This window comes from Thalassophryne amazonica, chromosome 3, assembly GCF_902500255.1.
Source record: "Thalassophryne amazonica chromosome 3, fThaAma1.1, whole genome shotgun sequence".
Taxonomy (NCBI): Eukaryota; Metazoa; Chordata; class Actinopteri; order Batrachoidiformes; family Batrachoididae; genus Thalassophryne; species Thalassophryne amazonica.
In genome coordinates this window covers 103,197,824-103,213,587 of record NC_047105.1, presented here as the reverse complement: position 1 = coordinate 103,213,587, position 15,764 = coordinate 103,197,824, and the positions used below count along the sequence as shown (strand labels likewise).

The window sequence follows — 15,764 nt, the reverse complement described above, 5'->3', positions numbered from 1 at the left end:
CAACAGACTTGATCTTCACTCTCCACCAAATGCAGGAAAAAGTGTTAAGAACAACACCAACCATTATACCTTTCCTTTGTTGGCTTGATAAAGGCATTCATCAGTGTGCCACATCCATATTTTTAGAAGTTCCTGAACAAAATGGGTTGCCCTCAGAAATTCATCAAGATGCTGAGGCTTCTCCATGATGACATGTCTGCCTAAGTTCTGGTAATGCTAGTAATTGATATGTCTGTTAAATATTATACTCTTTGAACATGTTTACATTGGACTCAGAGGTCCTCAGTATATATCTCTGCAAAGGCTTCATGTCCATCCATCTGTCTGTATGTGCTCAGCATAAAACCAGTCCTATTATTGCCAGAGTCTTCAAATTCACAGTGAAAATTCTTGGGACAAAGACTTTGGACAAGTTCAAACATGGCTAACCTTGACGTATTTTAAGAGATATTTTAAGAGGTTAAAAAGTCACATTCTTTTCCTATTTTTGTGGTACGATCTTGTGGACATTTGCGTGGTGACGTCACTTTCTAGTGACACTAGTTGCTAACTTTGTTTCATTATTGGCTAAATATAACACCTTTCTTACATATTATGCAAAAGCTAATGAGAAATAACCACTTCTATAACTGAAAATGCTGTTTTTGAAACCTAATAACACCTCTGGAGTGATTTACAAGACATTGCGGACATCAGTGGGCACGCTAACTTACACTCTTGTCAAAAGCTCCTGTATACATACACGCACACCCTCCTGCAACCGCCGTTAAAATGTGAATATTGTTTTTGATTGATAGAGGGGTTTTATAGAACATGTACAAATTGTACATAAGACAATAGGATCTTAATAATTAAACACCTGCAAATTAAAAAAGGAAGCCAATGCTCATACGGCCGAGGGTATTTTAGCATTGTGTTATTTTTTCTATTTGTGATGAAATCAGACAATTATTGAAATGGAAGTTCCGATGAACAAAATCATGGCTGTGCTTGTGCATTGGTACACCCCTCTTCAGCCAAAATTTTGCATGGAAGTCCCTGAGCTCTGAGCCCTGAGTAAGGTAATTATTTAAATACTTTATTGCTATTGTGGCCAAACATATGAGGTAAGCTTTTTTCCAGCATGTAATGATGCTTATGTGCTGTTGTCTATTGGCTCCTCACCTGAACATCACCAAGGCCACGTTTGCGTTTCACATCATACACAATGATGAAATCTCCTTCAATCAAAGTGTGTTCACATCCTGAACATGTTCTCTGCTGGTCCAGTGTTGTTGAAAAGGAGACGTGTGCCTACAAATGAAAGATGTTTCAGTGGACGACCCATCAGTGGACACCAACTTTAATGTTGGACCTTTAAAAGATAATAAACTGCTTAGAAGTAGATGAAATGAAAGATGCTCTCACCTTAGTGTCCATGACAGTTTTCTGCACCAGAGGGAACAGCTCATTGGAGAGGAATGTTCCAGAAGCCTCAAGAAAGGCAATGCCCTGTGGCTCATAGATGTGTGCCACAATCTGTCTCCACACACACATAGAGTACAAACTTATAATACATGCACACGTCATTCGCAGAGGAACAGACGACAGGTATCACTTCGGGTGCTTTCACACCTACCGTGTTTGGTCCAAACCAAAATAACAGGTATGAAAACTGAAGAGTACAAGGCAGCTTTTGCACCAAACAAGGTATGAAAGTTGCCTTGAATAACGGTCCAGATCGAAGGACCAAAATTTGGTCTGATAAAGTGGAGGTCTTGATCTAGATCAAACTAAACCATACACTTTCTGGATAGCTCTAGTGTTCAGACAAATTACAGGAAGTTTGACCAAGTTATTTTCACACCTTAAACAGTAGCAGTAAAAAGAAATAACTGAATTAATTTAGCTGATTAAAACTGGGCGAGTCTCTATGCGACTATCTGTCTTTAATCCTTCTTAAAGGCAAAACAACATCTGCTTTGTGTTGCTGCAGCAGGAGGTAAAAGTTGCAAAAAAATTTCACTTATGATGGGAAGTGCTGTCACATGGTGCTGTGAAAGCACAATTTAATAATTATAGTGTATTTGTAACTAAAGGAATCCATTCACTCATTTTTATCCATTAAAAGTGAATATTTCGTGTGTGTGTGTGTGTGTGTGTGTGTGTGTGTGTGTGTGTGTGTGTGTGTGTGTGTGTGTGTGTGTGTGTGTGTGTGTGTGTGTGTGTGTGTGTATGTTCACATTTACAAGCCAATCAGTGTCACCTATGGGGAGATACCATGATGATGTCTATGATAACGTCAGCATGTAAATATTTAATGAAAAATCCGACCACAACATTGAAGTGTGAAACCAAACATATGCAAACATGAATTTTGGTTAAGACCTTGTGCTGAACTTTCATGTGTAAAACACCCTTAGAGACCTTATTGGTCATTTTGATGCTTGGGCCAAAATTTTTTTGGCAGCCACTTTCCTAAAGCATAAAACTTTAAAGGAGAAGTTAAGTGTTAGTTCACTGGTCTGCAAGTTCCTTCAGCCACTCCCTTGTTTCTCACTCAGGGTCGCCACAGCAAATCCAAGGTGGGTCTGCATATTGATTTGGCACAACACTGTATAATAATAATTGTTACTATTTTATTTTGTTTATTTTTTTCCTAGTATTTCTGAAGGACATTTGGTTTTGGTGAAACAGTGACCGCTCCTTCAATGATAGTTTCAGAGACATTAATGATGCCTTTTAGGTGACAGATTATCTCCAAAACACATGAATGTATTTCAAATACACTGTGCAGAGTAAACAGATCATCACATTTTCAGCCAGATAAGCATCCAAGATAATTTTAATAAATAATTATATAATTTTAATGATATTTATACAAATTGCAACACCATCTGTACTTTAACTCGGTTAAGGACAGATAAATAGTATCCTGTAGTTTGTCTTTATTTTGGGCACAAACATCAAAATGGCTGTTATGGTCTTTTATTATTGAGATACATTCCTCAGGCTTCACCTCAACTTCACCAACATTTCTATACTAAACAAAGGAGCAGAGAGTGTGTTAACCTGAAACTCCTGGACTGGTTGCTTGGGTTTAACTCGGATCAGAACCTCATATTGTCCCAGTTTCCTCTGGAGGAGCTCCTCATAGGTCAGAGTAAAAGTCACGTTACTTTTGGCTGCGATGTTGACAGACACTGAAAACTGCTCCATTTTTCTTCCTGAGGCCCTGTAATGATTCACATGCTGACTTTACAATGATGCTCGCAAGAGCACAAATCATTGTTTAGTTCTTACAGTTAATTATACCTAACCAGTCCTGCAGTCTGTCCTGATGAAACAGCTTTCTCATATTGTTTTTTGGCTGTTTCTTTCTCCTTCACTTCGCTGATGTAGAGCTTACCATCAATTTCCCTGTGAGACATGCACCAGCAGTCAAATACAAACATGTACAACAGCCTGGAAATGATTCATTAAGTCTGAACTTGCATGCTGAAGTTGGTAATAAAGGCAGTCTTGGGCAGCTCCACTTCGAAGAAGACTTCCTGTGAGGACTTCCCTTTATTCAGAACCTTGGAGGTCATGACAGTGTGAGCAAAACGAGATGTCACGGTACAGTCCACCGTAATGCTGTACACTTCCACCATCTGAAAGGAGGGCCAGCAGAAAGTGTCAGAAACAATCACTTCCCCAGAAAGCCTCACATGCACCTTGGCCTATATGTATTTGGACACTGACAAACATTTAGCTGTTTTTTTTTCACCATATGAGAACTGCAAACACATAATGGAACGTACTGGGCGATGTATATATAATACTGCACTGGAAGAGTATGATAGTCATTTCAAAATATGAGTGGTAGTAGCGAGGCCATGTCCAGACATTGTTTATCTTTACTGGTGGCAGAGACACCTTGAAAACTGGGTTTTTCAATCGATATTTTTGACAACCTTGACCTTAATTTTTGATCAAACTGCTCCAAAAATGAATCATCTCAAGATGCTTACCCAAGAAATATTTCAAACAAGAGGAATCTGAGTTTTCTGACATCCACCAATCCGGATCCAGATCCAAATCATCTCCAAAACTTAGTGGAGTCTTCTTTGCCCTAATAGCTATCTGTGGTGCAACTTTGGTGAGACTCTGTGAAATAGTTTTGACATAATCTTTCAAAGCCTATATAAAGTGAAATTTTTATCCAGATTTGAAAGTAGTTTTTGGGTGGCCTGAATACTGGATACTGAAAAAAAAATTACCTTGGACCTTCTTAAATTGATAATTATGACATAGAAAGAGTATGGCACAGTGTACTGTAAAACCTAGGGTAGCCCATCCTCAAACCTGAGTGATCATGCACAAGGTGGACACATGAGGGAAGCCACCAAGACACCCATGACAACTCTGCAGGAGTTACAAACCAGAACTGAAATGTTCCCTGTCCAAATACATTCAGACCTATGTGTAGTTGAATGTCAAGCAGGAGCAAAGCATTTGCCAAATGCAGCCTCTTCTTTCCTCCTCTGGTCAGATGTCATGGGAAATGTTTGTTGAAATGTGGTCTTAATTTTGCTTAAGAGGAACACAAACAAACCCACTACTGTGAGAGAAAGTGGCTACCGGCATCTCAGCCATCCTTGACAGTAATTTAACAATGACGCAATGCAAAACCCAATCCTACATCTGCATTTCACAAAATTAACACTGATTTTTTCTTACATTTGTAGAGTTGATGCTTTTTTCTGTTGTTTCATGATTCAATTTCTTTCTTTCTTCTGCAGAAAAAAGCACCAACTCTGCGAATGTCATGAAACAACAAAAGTTTAAATGGGTAAGATACTGTCAGAATGTAAGAAAATTAATAAAAATGAAAAAAAATAAGACAAAAATGGCTTAGTGTGGTTTATGAAAGATATTTGTGCTGGTAGTTCAAAACTGAATACCTGTATAGACCTGGCACCCTCATCTCCTTTGGCCTCCTAGAAGAAAGAAAACACAATATGCTAATACTGCATTTACATAGTGCTTTTCCATCTATATCAGAAGCTCAAAGCTCTTTATAATTATGCCTCACATTCACCCATTCACACACACACACACACACACACACACACACACACACAGTCATTCACGCACCCACGTCAGGGTGCTGCTACGCAAGGCGTTCACTACACACTGGGAGCAATTGGGGGATTAAGGACCTTGCCCAAGGGTGCTTAGTGATTTTTTGGCCAGACAGGGGTTTGAACCGAGGATCCTCTGGTCTCAAACCCACTGCTTAACCACCAACCGGGCGCAGGACTACTTTGTGTCCCTCAGGTAAATAAAAAGTCTGTGGGCCACAGAGCCTTCTCTTATTGTGCCACTGTTTTGTGGAATCTCCCCATGTGGAGATAAAACAGTCAGATTCTGTGGAGACATTCAAGTCCAGACTTAACGCACATCTGTTGTCCCTCTGCTCTCCCTCCCTCTATACTAGCATAATATGGAACTATGCTTCCTATCCCTTTAACTCATCTTATTAGCAATGGAACATGTCTCGGCCACACTTGCTCTAAATTCAGGGCTGTTAGTGAAACTCAGGGCTTGCTGCTGGCAATCACCTTCGTGTTCTCTCTGCTTCCCTGTCGATTTACTGTTGGTGAACTCATACCTTAAGTGCAGTTTTTCCGGCCAGCTAATTCTGCTCTTTTTCTCTCTTTCCGAGGTACTGAAGACGTCGCACAAGGCCGACAGCTGCGCACCACAGGGCACTGGACTGACCACGAGATTCCATGGCTGAAGCTGACAAAGTACACTACAGTCTGCTTTTGGAATACACTAAGCAGTGGGTCACCCCGCTGAGTCTGGTCTGCTTGAGGTTTCTTCCTCAACATCATCAGAAGGAGTTTTTCCTTACCATTGTTGCCTGTGTGGATGAGAAATTTCTGTTAAATATATCATACAGCAGACAAACACACTGATATTTGAGAAGTGAAATTAAGTTTTTAGTATTTACAGAAAGTGTGCAATAATTAATTATTTAAACAAAATTAGTCAGGTGCATAAATTTCGGCGCCCTTGTCATTTTATTGATTTGAATACATTTAGCACTAATTATTGGAACACAAAATTGGTTTGGTAAGCGCATTGACCCTTACACAGGTGAATCCAATCATGAGAAAGGATATTTAAGTTGGCCATTTACAAATGTTTCTCCTCTTTGCATTTATTCTAATGAGTGGCAACATTGGGCCCTCTAAACAACTGTCAAATGACCTGAAAACAAAGATTGTTCAACATCATGGTTTAGTGGAAGGATACTAAAAGCTGTCTCAGAGATTTCAGCTGTCAGTTTCCACTTTGAGGAAAATAGTGAGAAAATGGAAGACTGCAGGCACAGTACTAGTTAAGGCCTGAAGTGGCAGGCCAAGAAAAATCTCAGATAAACTGAAGCAAAGGATGGTGAGAACAGTCATTGTCAACCCACAGACCTGCTCCAAAGACCCATAACATGATCTTGCTACTGATACAGCGCACTTTGCACAAGGAGATGCTGTAATCCAGAGGAAGCCTTTTATGCGTACATGCCACAAACAGAGTCACTTGAGGTATGTTAACGCACATTTGGACAAGCCAGCTTAATTTTGGAATAAGGTGCTGTGGACTGATGAAACTAAAATTGAGTTATTTGGACATAACAAGGGGTGGTATGCATGACTGAAAAAGAACACTGTGGTGTGTTGCCTTGGGTCCTGTCTGGTTTCTGTTTTTTTTTTCTCTCTCTCTCCCCAGGTGGTTGGACACGGAGCTGATTGGGGATTATCACACCTGTCACTCATCACGGTGCAAAGTATTTAATCCGGTTCAACACATCCACCTGTGCCAGAAACTCAGTTTCCTCAACCTGGTATCTGGCCTCTCTATCTGATTTGTATAGAGCTTTTGTGCATTCCTATGCAGGGCTTTTTCTGTCTTCAGGCTCGGCGTCTTTATGCTTCTGCTGATCTCAGTTGTTACTGGACAGTTGTGAGTGCTCTGTCACCTGTGTGCTCATCCACTTACCTGTCTGTTGTCTTCCCTCCAGCCTCTGTCAGCTCCGTAGAAGACCACCTGGCCCCGATCACGGATCCACCCGAACCTCGCTTATCACTGGACTCTGGGCTGATGAATACGGCTCCCTATTTTCCACCGCTGTGTGGGCCATACCTCCACTCCTCAGGCCACTTTGCATCATCCAGATTTTGTTGCATATCTTTCATCAGTCTTGTAATAAACCATGTTATTCATCCATTTTCTCTGTTCTCTGCATTTTGGGTCCAATTCAGTCCGGGCAGATCATAACAAACACAGCATTACAAGGAAAACGCTTGCTACCTACAGTAAAATTTGGAGATGGTTCCATCATGCTTTGGGGCTGTGTGGCCAGTGCAGGTACAGGGAATCTTGATAAAGTTGAGGGTCACATGGATTCCAGTCAATATCAGCAGATTCTTCAGAACAATGTTCATGAATCAGTGACAAATTTGAATTTATGCCAGGGCTGGATCTTTCAACAAGACAACGACCCTAAACACTGCTCAAAATCTACAAAGTCTTTCATGCAGAGGAACAAGTACAACATTCAGGAATGGCCATCTCAGTCCACAGACCTGAATATTATTGAAAATCTGTGGTGTGATTTTAAGTGGGCTGTCCATGCTCAGAAACCAACAAACCTGAGATGTTTTGTAAAGATGAATGGTCCAAAATACCTTCACCCAGAATCCAGAATCTCACTGGAAGCTATAGGAAGCATTTAGAGGCTGTTATTTCTGAAAAAGGAGGATCTACTAAATACTGATGTATTTTTTCTGTTGGGGTGCCTAAATTTATGCACCTGCCAAATTTTGTTTAAAGAATTATTGCACATTTTCTGTAAATTCTATAAACTTCATTTCACTTCTCAAATATCACTGTGTTTGTCTGCTATATGATATATTTAACTGAAATTTCTAATCCAGACAACCAATGATTTATAAAGGAAAATCATGAAACTTATCGGGGTGCCCAAACTTTTGCATACAATTTTCAAAAAAGCTTATTTCATGTTGTCATTATGGGGTATTGTGAGCATAATTTTGAGGGGGAAATAATTAATTGACTCTATTTTGGAATAAGGCTGTAACATAATAAAATGTAGAAAAAAATGAATATTTTCCAGATGCACTGTACATGGTTACTTTCGGGGGGGTACCAGTTTTCAGCCTGGGTGGTTGCCATACAAGACCAGGACCAAAGACAGTTCTATGGTGTGGTGGATTTTGCAACATAGACCAGCGCATGCTCTCAGCCTTGACTTGAGCCAGCTCATTCTGTGCCCCCCCCCCCCCCCCCCCATCAATAAAGGACCCACGTGGTTTCTACCCATTTTCATTATTCATTAAAGCCTGCTGTGGTCTTAAAAATTATGGCTGCCACCAGAACCGGAATTGATATGACGCCCAGAGGATTGTAAGATGCAATGACTGACAGAACTTAAACATCACAGCTGCACACTTCATGCAAACACTGCTGGTTACTGTTCAATCTGGATGCACACAACTATAAATCTTTTTAAAGTGAACACTCCTCCCAGCTGGTCTGACAGGAGTGTTCACCACCATCTTCAACATCTCGCTGCTGCAGTGTGTTGTCCCTACATGCTTCAAGTCCACCACAATCATCCCAGTACCCAAGAAAAGCACAGTGAGCTGCCTGAATGACTATCGTCCAGTTGCACTTATACCAATTATCACTAAATGTTTGGAGATACTAGTTCTCTCACACATTAAAACTGCCATACCTACTGCTTTTGATCAGCACCAGTTTGCATACTAGTCAATTAGATCCACTGACGATGCAGTTACAGTATAACAGCTCTGCCACTGCACTTTCACACCTGGAAAATAGCAATACATATGTCAGAATGTTGTTTGTCAACTTCAGCTCGCCATTCAACACCATAATCCCACAAAAAATGGCCATAAAACTGAGCAACCTGGGACTCGGCAGCTCTTTGTGCACATGATACTGGACTTCCTCCAGAACAGGCCACAAAGGGTCAGGATGGGACCCCACACCTCGTCCACTCTGACCCTCAGCACTGGAACACTGCAGGGGTGTGTACTCAGCCCTTTCCTCTACTCTCTTCACTCATGACTGGTAACCACAAACACCATTGTTAAATTTGCTGATGACACGGCCATTGTAGGACTGATCCACAACAACGAGATAGCCTACAGAGACGAGATCCAGCACTTGACGCAGTGGCGTTACAACAATAACCTGGACTTGAACACTTCAAAAACCAAAGAAATTATAATACACTTTTGGAAATCCAAAGGGACTGAGCACTCTGAGCTGGACATCAGAGGGATGAGTGTGGAGAGGATGGACTGTTTCAGGTACCTGGAAGTACAAATCACAGCTGATCTCACCTGGTCAGCGCACATCAGCCATCAGGTGGGAAAAGTCCATCAGAGACTGTGCTTCCTCAGGAAGCTGAAGCAGTCCCAGTGGCTACAGGGCCACTGTGGAAAGCCTTCTCTCCTACTGCTGCACTGTGTGGTTTGTGAGCTGCACGGCAGAGGACAAAAAAAACTCTACAGCGGGTGGTGAAAACAGCAGAGAGGGTAATAGGGACCACATTGCCCCCTCTGTCTGAGATTTACGCTGGCAGGCTTTAGAGGAAAGACAGTTCCATAAAGACCCCACACACCCTGGACACCAACTGTTCACCCCCCTCCCTTCTAGAAGGAGATACAGGGCACTAGGTGCACGCACCAACAGACTGCTCAATAGCTTTTACCCGCAAGCAGTCAAGTGTGTAATACCTTCTCCTTAATGCACTCTATGTACTTCAGCACTTTTTTAAAATAATGCATTTTATGTGAGTCTGCATCAGCACATATTTAGCATGTGTTGTGTATATATGTTGTTTCTAGTTCTGCTTGGTTTGGATGTGATATGTGGTCCTTTTTTATGATAGGTTGTCTTTATGATATGCTGTCTTTCTTGATGATTTGGTGCTGAAGATATGCGCTAAAATGAAGTGTCATTGTGTCCACAATGACAATAAAGTTCTATTCTGTACAACTGAAAGTGATTACTGACACAAGGGAAAAGCTAGTCTAAACATTATGGTAAACATTAACTTTTTCCACATTTAACTACTACTAGAACAGCAAATAAAACCAGCTTATACTGTATGTATTTAGGTCCCATTTCCACAATATTTGTCTTGACTTGCATCCTCTTCTGCAATGGATTTTCTTTTTTCTCAAATTCAAAAATCTTCAGTGCCAAGGAACCCACACCAAAACACTAACCTCAACAAATAAACTGCAGCCCTGTACTTGTTCAGTACTACTGGTATAAAGTCCAACTTCCGACATTTATTAATACGAAAATACTGCACAGTTACCTGAGACAGAGCATTTCTCTTGGAGATGATCAGAGCTCCCTGAGTCTGAGCTGGTAGCCAGAGGCCCACGCAAACCCACAGCAGTGACACGGCCATGCCTGAGAAACAGCAGGGCCTCTCCCTTAGCACGGATGAAATCAAGTGAGGAGGGAATTCTAGGCATGAAAGGATCAAGTATTCCCATAACAGTTTACTCCGCCCCACTTCCAGCTCCAATAGGAGGGCTGCATCTGCACAAACCCTGATGTGCATGTGAGTTTGTGTATGTGTGGGTATTTTCCTGGAAGCTGCTCCAAAGTGTCACTGTGGGAGATTTTGAATGTCTCAAAGATTTGAACAACAGAAACGTTGCTCGGTGCGTCCAGGCACGTCCATGTAATTCTTAAGTTCAGGTGTGTGACATTCTTACGATATGTGGTATTGCCAGTTTATGACATATTTAAATGACAGACTTTTCTCTTTTATTATGGAAGTTTTTGTCTTCCACAGGCAAATGACATTGATTTTGCCTATGTTGATATTAAGAAAATAATTAACCATCTAATCAACAAAGTCACTACAATCACATCCAAAAGCAGCGTTGTATAGTAACAAAGTAAAAATACTTCACTACTGTACTTAAGTACATTTTGTACTTTACTTGAGTTTTTTTTTAATTCAGCTTACTTTCACTTTAACTTCACTACATTTCCGATGTTAATTGCACACTTCTACTCCGATACATTTTCTATGCGCCATGCCGTTACTCGTTACAAAAAACAACAACAACACACACACACACACACAGACAGACACACACGAAAAAAGTCGTGTTTTCACCCAGAGACAACTAATGACTGCAACGAAGTCATGACAATTTGTCATGAGGCATGTCCAGTAGGCTTTTTTGCAGTTGCGCACTTGCGCACTTGGGGGGTGTTTGTCAGGAAAATGAAAATTTCTCTACATTGATTACAGACCTGCAGCTGGTCTGTAATCAACTTTTCTGCAGCGCGGCTTTGCTTTGAACCTTGAACCAATCGAAGCAGTGATTCGCAGATCGAAGCAGTGCTTCGAGCTACGATTCATGGATTCATTGTTTAATTTTGCTTTATTCTGATTTTTCCCCGTGAAAAACCCTGAAGAGCATATGTCTGTGAGTAATATTTAATATTTTTATGTTAAACCGACCTGTTATGGTCTTCTGAAACAGTTGATAGATGTATTTTATAACTTAAAAACCAGACCGATGCTAACGCGTTAGCATGTCTATGGCATTTTCAGTGTTGAAGTTAGCATTAAGCTGTTCACATCAGCACATTTGTGTTGATTTGTTTTCTGTAAAATTAATGGCTCACCGTTCGTTGTCATAAAAGAGTCAAATTGTAATTTTTTAAATTTATTTTTATTCATATATTAATAATAGCAACAACAACAATAGTCTACATAATAGACAATAATATCAATCAATCAATCAATCAACTTTTTTCTTATATAGCGCCAAATCACAACAAACAGTTGCCCCAAGGCGCTCCATATTGTAAGGCAAGGCCATACAATAATTATGAAAAACCCCAACAGTCAAAACGACCCCCTATGAGCAAGCACTTGGCAACAGTGGGAAGGAAAAACTCCCTTTTAACAGGAAGAAACCTCCAGCAGAACCAGGCTCAGGGAGGGGCAGTCTTCTGCTGAGACTGGTTGGGGCTGAGGGAAAAAACCAGGAAAAAGACATGCCATGAAGGGGGGCAGAGATCGATCACTAATGATTAAATGCAGAGTGATGCATACGGAGCAAAAAGAGAAAGAAACAGTGCATCATGGGAACCCCCCACAATCTACGTCTAAAGCAGCATAACCAAGGGATGGTCCAGGGTCACCCGATCCAGCCCTAACTATAAGCCTTAGCGAAAAGGAAAGTTTTAAGCCTAATCTTAAAAGTAGAGAGGATATCTGTCTCCCTGATCTGAATTGGGAGCTGGTTCCACAGGAGAGGAGCCTGAAAGCTGAAGGCTCTGCCTCCCATTCTACTCTTACAAACCCTAGGAACTACAAGTAAGCCCGCAGTCTGAGAGCGAAGCGCTCTAATGGGGTAATATGGTACTACGAGGTCCCTAAGATAAGATGGGACCTGATTATTTAAAACCTTATAAGTAAGAAGAAGAATTTTAAATTCTATTCTAGAATTAACAGGAAGCCAATGAAGAGAGGCCAACACGGGTGAGATATGCTCTCTCCTGCTAGTCCCCGTCAGTACTCTAGCTGCAGCATTCTGAACCAACTGAAGGCTTTTTAGGGAACTTTTAGGACAACCTGATAATAATGAATTACAATAGTCCAGCCTAGAGGAAATAAATGCATGAATTAGTTTTTCAGCATCACTCTGAGACAAGACCTTTCTGATTTTAGAGATATTGCGTAAATGCAAAAAGGCAGTCCTACATATTTGTTTAATATGCGCTTTGAATGACATATCCTGATCAAAAATGACTCCAAGATTTCTCACAGTATTACTAGAGATCAGGGAAATGCCATCCAGAGTAACGATCTGGTTAGACACCATGCTTCTAAGATTTGTGGGGCCAAGTACAATAACTTCAGTTTTATCTGAGTTTAAAAGCAGGAAATTAGAGGTCATCCATGTCTTTATGTCTGTAAGACAATCCTGCAGTTTAGCTAATTGGTGTGTATCCTCTGGCTTCATGGATAGATAAAGCTGGGTATCATCTGCGTAACAATGAAAATTTAAGCAATACCGTCTAATAATACTGCCTAAGGGAAGCATGTATAAAGTGAATAAAATTGGTCCTAGCACAGAACCTTGTGGAACTCCATAATTAACTTTAGTCTGTGAAGAAGATTCCCCATTTACATGAACAAACTGTAATCTATTAGACAAATATGATTCAAACCACCGCAGCGCAGTGCCTTTAATACCTATGACATGCTCTAATCTCTGTAATAAAATTTTATGGTCAACAGTATCAAAAGCAGCACTGAGGTCCAACAGAACAAGCACAGAGATAAGTCCACTGTCCGAAGCCATAAGAAGATCATTTGTAACCTTCACTAATGCTGTTTCTGTACTATGATGAATTCTAAAACCTGACTGAAACTCTTCAAATAGACCATTCCTCTGCAGGTGATCAGTTAACTGTTTTACAACTACCCTCTCAAGAATCTTTGAGAGAAAAGGAAGGTTGGAAATTGGCCTATAATTAGCTAAGATAGCTGGATCAAGTGATGGCTTTTTAAGTAATGGTTTAATTACTGCCACCTTAAAGGCCTGTGGTACATAACCAACTAACAAAGATAGATTGATCATATTTAAGATTGAAGCATTAAATAATGGTAGGACTTCCTTGAGCAGCCTGGCAGGAATGGCGTCCAATAAACATGCCGATGGTTTGGACGAAGCAACCAATGAAAATAACTCAGACAGAACAACCGGAGAGAAAGAGTCTAACCAAATACCGGCATCACTGAAAGCAGCCAAAGATAACAATACATCTTTGGGATGGTTATGAGTAATTTTTTCTCTAATAGTCAAAATTTTGTTAGCAAAGAAAGTCATGAAGTCATTACTAGTTAAAGTTAATGGAATACTCAGCTCAATAGAGCTCTGACTCTTTGTCAGCCTAGCTACAGTGCTGAAAAGAAACCTGAGGTTATTCTTATTTTCTTCAATTAGTGATGAGTAGAAAGATGTCCTAGCTTTACGGAGGGCTTTTTTATAGAGCAACAAACTCTTTTTCCAGGCTAAGTGAAGATCTTCTAAGTTCGTGAGACGCCATTTCCTCTCCAATTTACGGGTTATCTGCTTTAAGCTACGAGTTTGTGAGTTATACCACGGAGTCAGACACTTCTGATTTAAAGCTCTCTTTTTCAGAGGAGCTACAGCATCCAAAGTTGTCTTCAAAGAGGATGTAAAACTATTGACGAGATACTCTAACTCCCTTACAGAGTTTAGGTAGCTACTCTGCTCTGTGTTGGTATATGACATTAGAGAACATAATGAAGGAATCATATCCTTAAACCTAGTTACAGCGCTTTCTGAAAGACTTCTAGTGTAATGAAACTTATTCCCCACTGCAGGGTAGTCCATCAGGGTAAATGTAAATGTTATTAAAAAATGATCAGACAGAAGGGAGTTTTCAGGGAATACTGTTAAATCTTCTATTTCCATACCATAAGTCAGAACAAGATCTAAGATATGATTAAAGTGGTGGGTGGACTCATTTACTTTTTGAGCAAAGCCGATAGAGTCTAATAATAGATTAAATGCAGTGTTGAGGCTGTCATTCTCAGCATCTGTGTGGATATTAAAATCGCCCACTATAATTATCTTATCTGAGCTAAGCACTAAGTCAGACAAAAGGTCTGAAAATTCACAGAGAAACTCACAGTAACGACCAGGTGGACGATAGATAATAACAAATAAAACTGTTTTTTGGGACTTCCAATTTGGATGGACAAGACTAAGAGACAAGCTTTCAAATGAATTAAAGCTCTGTCTAGGTTTTTGATTAATTAATAAGCTGGAATGGAAGATTGCTGCTAATCCTCCTCCCCGGCCCGTGCTACGAGCATTCTGACAGTTAGTGTGACTCGGGGGTGTTGACTCATTTAAACTAACATATTCATCCTGCTGTAACCAGGTTTCTGTTAGGCAGAATAAATCAATACGTTGATCAATTATTATATCATTTACCAACAGGGACTTAGAAGAGAGAGACCTAATGTTTAATAGACCACATTTAACTGTTTTAGTCTGTGGTGCAATTGAAGGTGCTATATTATTTTTTCTTTTTGAATTTTTATGCTTAAATAGATTTTTGCTGGTTATTGGTGGTCTGGGAGCAGGCACCGTCTCTACGGGGATGGGGTAATGAGGGGATGGCAGGGGGAGAGAAGCTGCAGAGAGGTGTATAAGACCACAGCTCTGCCTCCTGGTCCCAACGCTGGACAGTCACAGTTTGGAGGATCTAAGAAAATTGGCCAGATTTCTAGAAATGAGAACTGCTCCATCCAAAGTGGGATGGATGCCGTCTCTCCTAACAAGACCAGGTTTTCCCCAGAAGCTTTGCCAATTATCAATGAAGCCCACCTCATTTTTTGGACACCACTCAGACAGCCAGCAATTCAAGGAGAACATGCGGCTAAACATGTCACTCCCGGTCTGATTGGGGAGGGGCCCAGAGAAAACAACAGAGTCCGACATTGTTTTTGCAAAGTTACACACCGATTTAATGTTAATTTTAGTGACCTCCGATTGGCGTAACCGAGTGTCATTACTGCCGACGTGAATTACAATCTTACCAAATTTACGCTTAGCCTTAGCCAGCAATTTCAAATGTCCTTCGATGTCGCCTGCTCTGGC

General features: G+C 40.6%; 1 protein-coding gene and 1 long non-coding RNA gene across 2 annotated transcripts in view; both read right to left on the bottom strand.

Annotated features, from left to right (window-relative positions):
* Positions 1–10,530, bottom strand: part of LOC117507345 (inter-alpha-trypsin inhibitor heavy chain H3-like) — a 71,394-nt gene extending 60,864 nt beyond the window's left edge. The window contains exons 1-7 of the mRNA XM_034167191.1: positions 10,406–10,530; positions 4,926–4,961; positions 3,475–3,632; positions 3,295–3,399; positions 3,052–3,214; positions 1,408–1,518; positions 1,165–1,293 (exon numbers count right to left, since the gene is read on the bottom strand). Coding sequence (XP_034023082.1) covers positions 1,165–1,293; positions 1,408–1,518; positions 3,052–3,214; positions 3,295–3,399; positions 3,475–3,632; positions 4,926–4,961; positions 10,406–10,501 — 798 coding nt within the window. The 5' untranslated portion in view covers positions 10,502–10,530. The remainder of the gene's footprint in view (positions 1–1,164; positions 1,294–1,407; positions 1,519–3,051; positions 3,215–3,294; positions 3,400–3,474; positions 3,633–4,925; positions 4,962–10,405) is intronic.
* On the bottom strand, positions 8,536–10,124 carry LOC117507347. Its single transcript, XR_004559690.1, has 3 exons — positions 10,076–10,124; positions 9,007–9,012; positions 8,536–8,568 (listed from the first exon to the last, which is right to left on the bottom strand). It is a non-coding gene; the product is annotated as an uncharacterized LOC117507347 (long non-coding RNA).
* Positions 10,531–15,764: the final 5,234 nt, after the last annotated feature.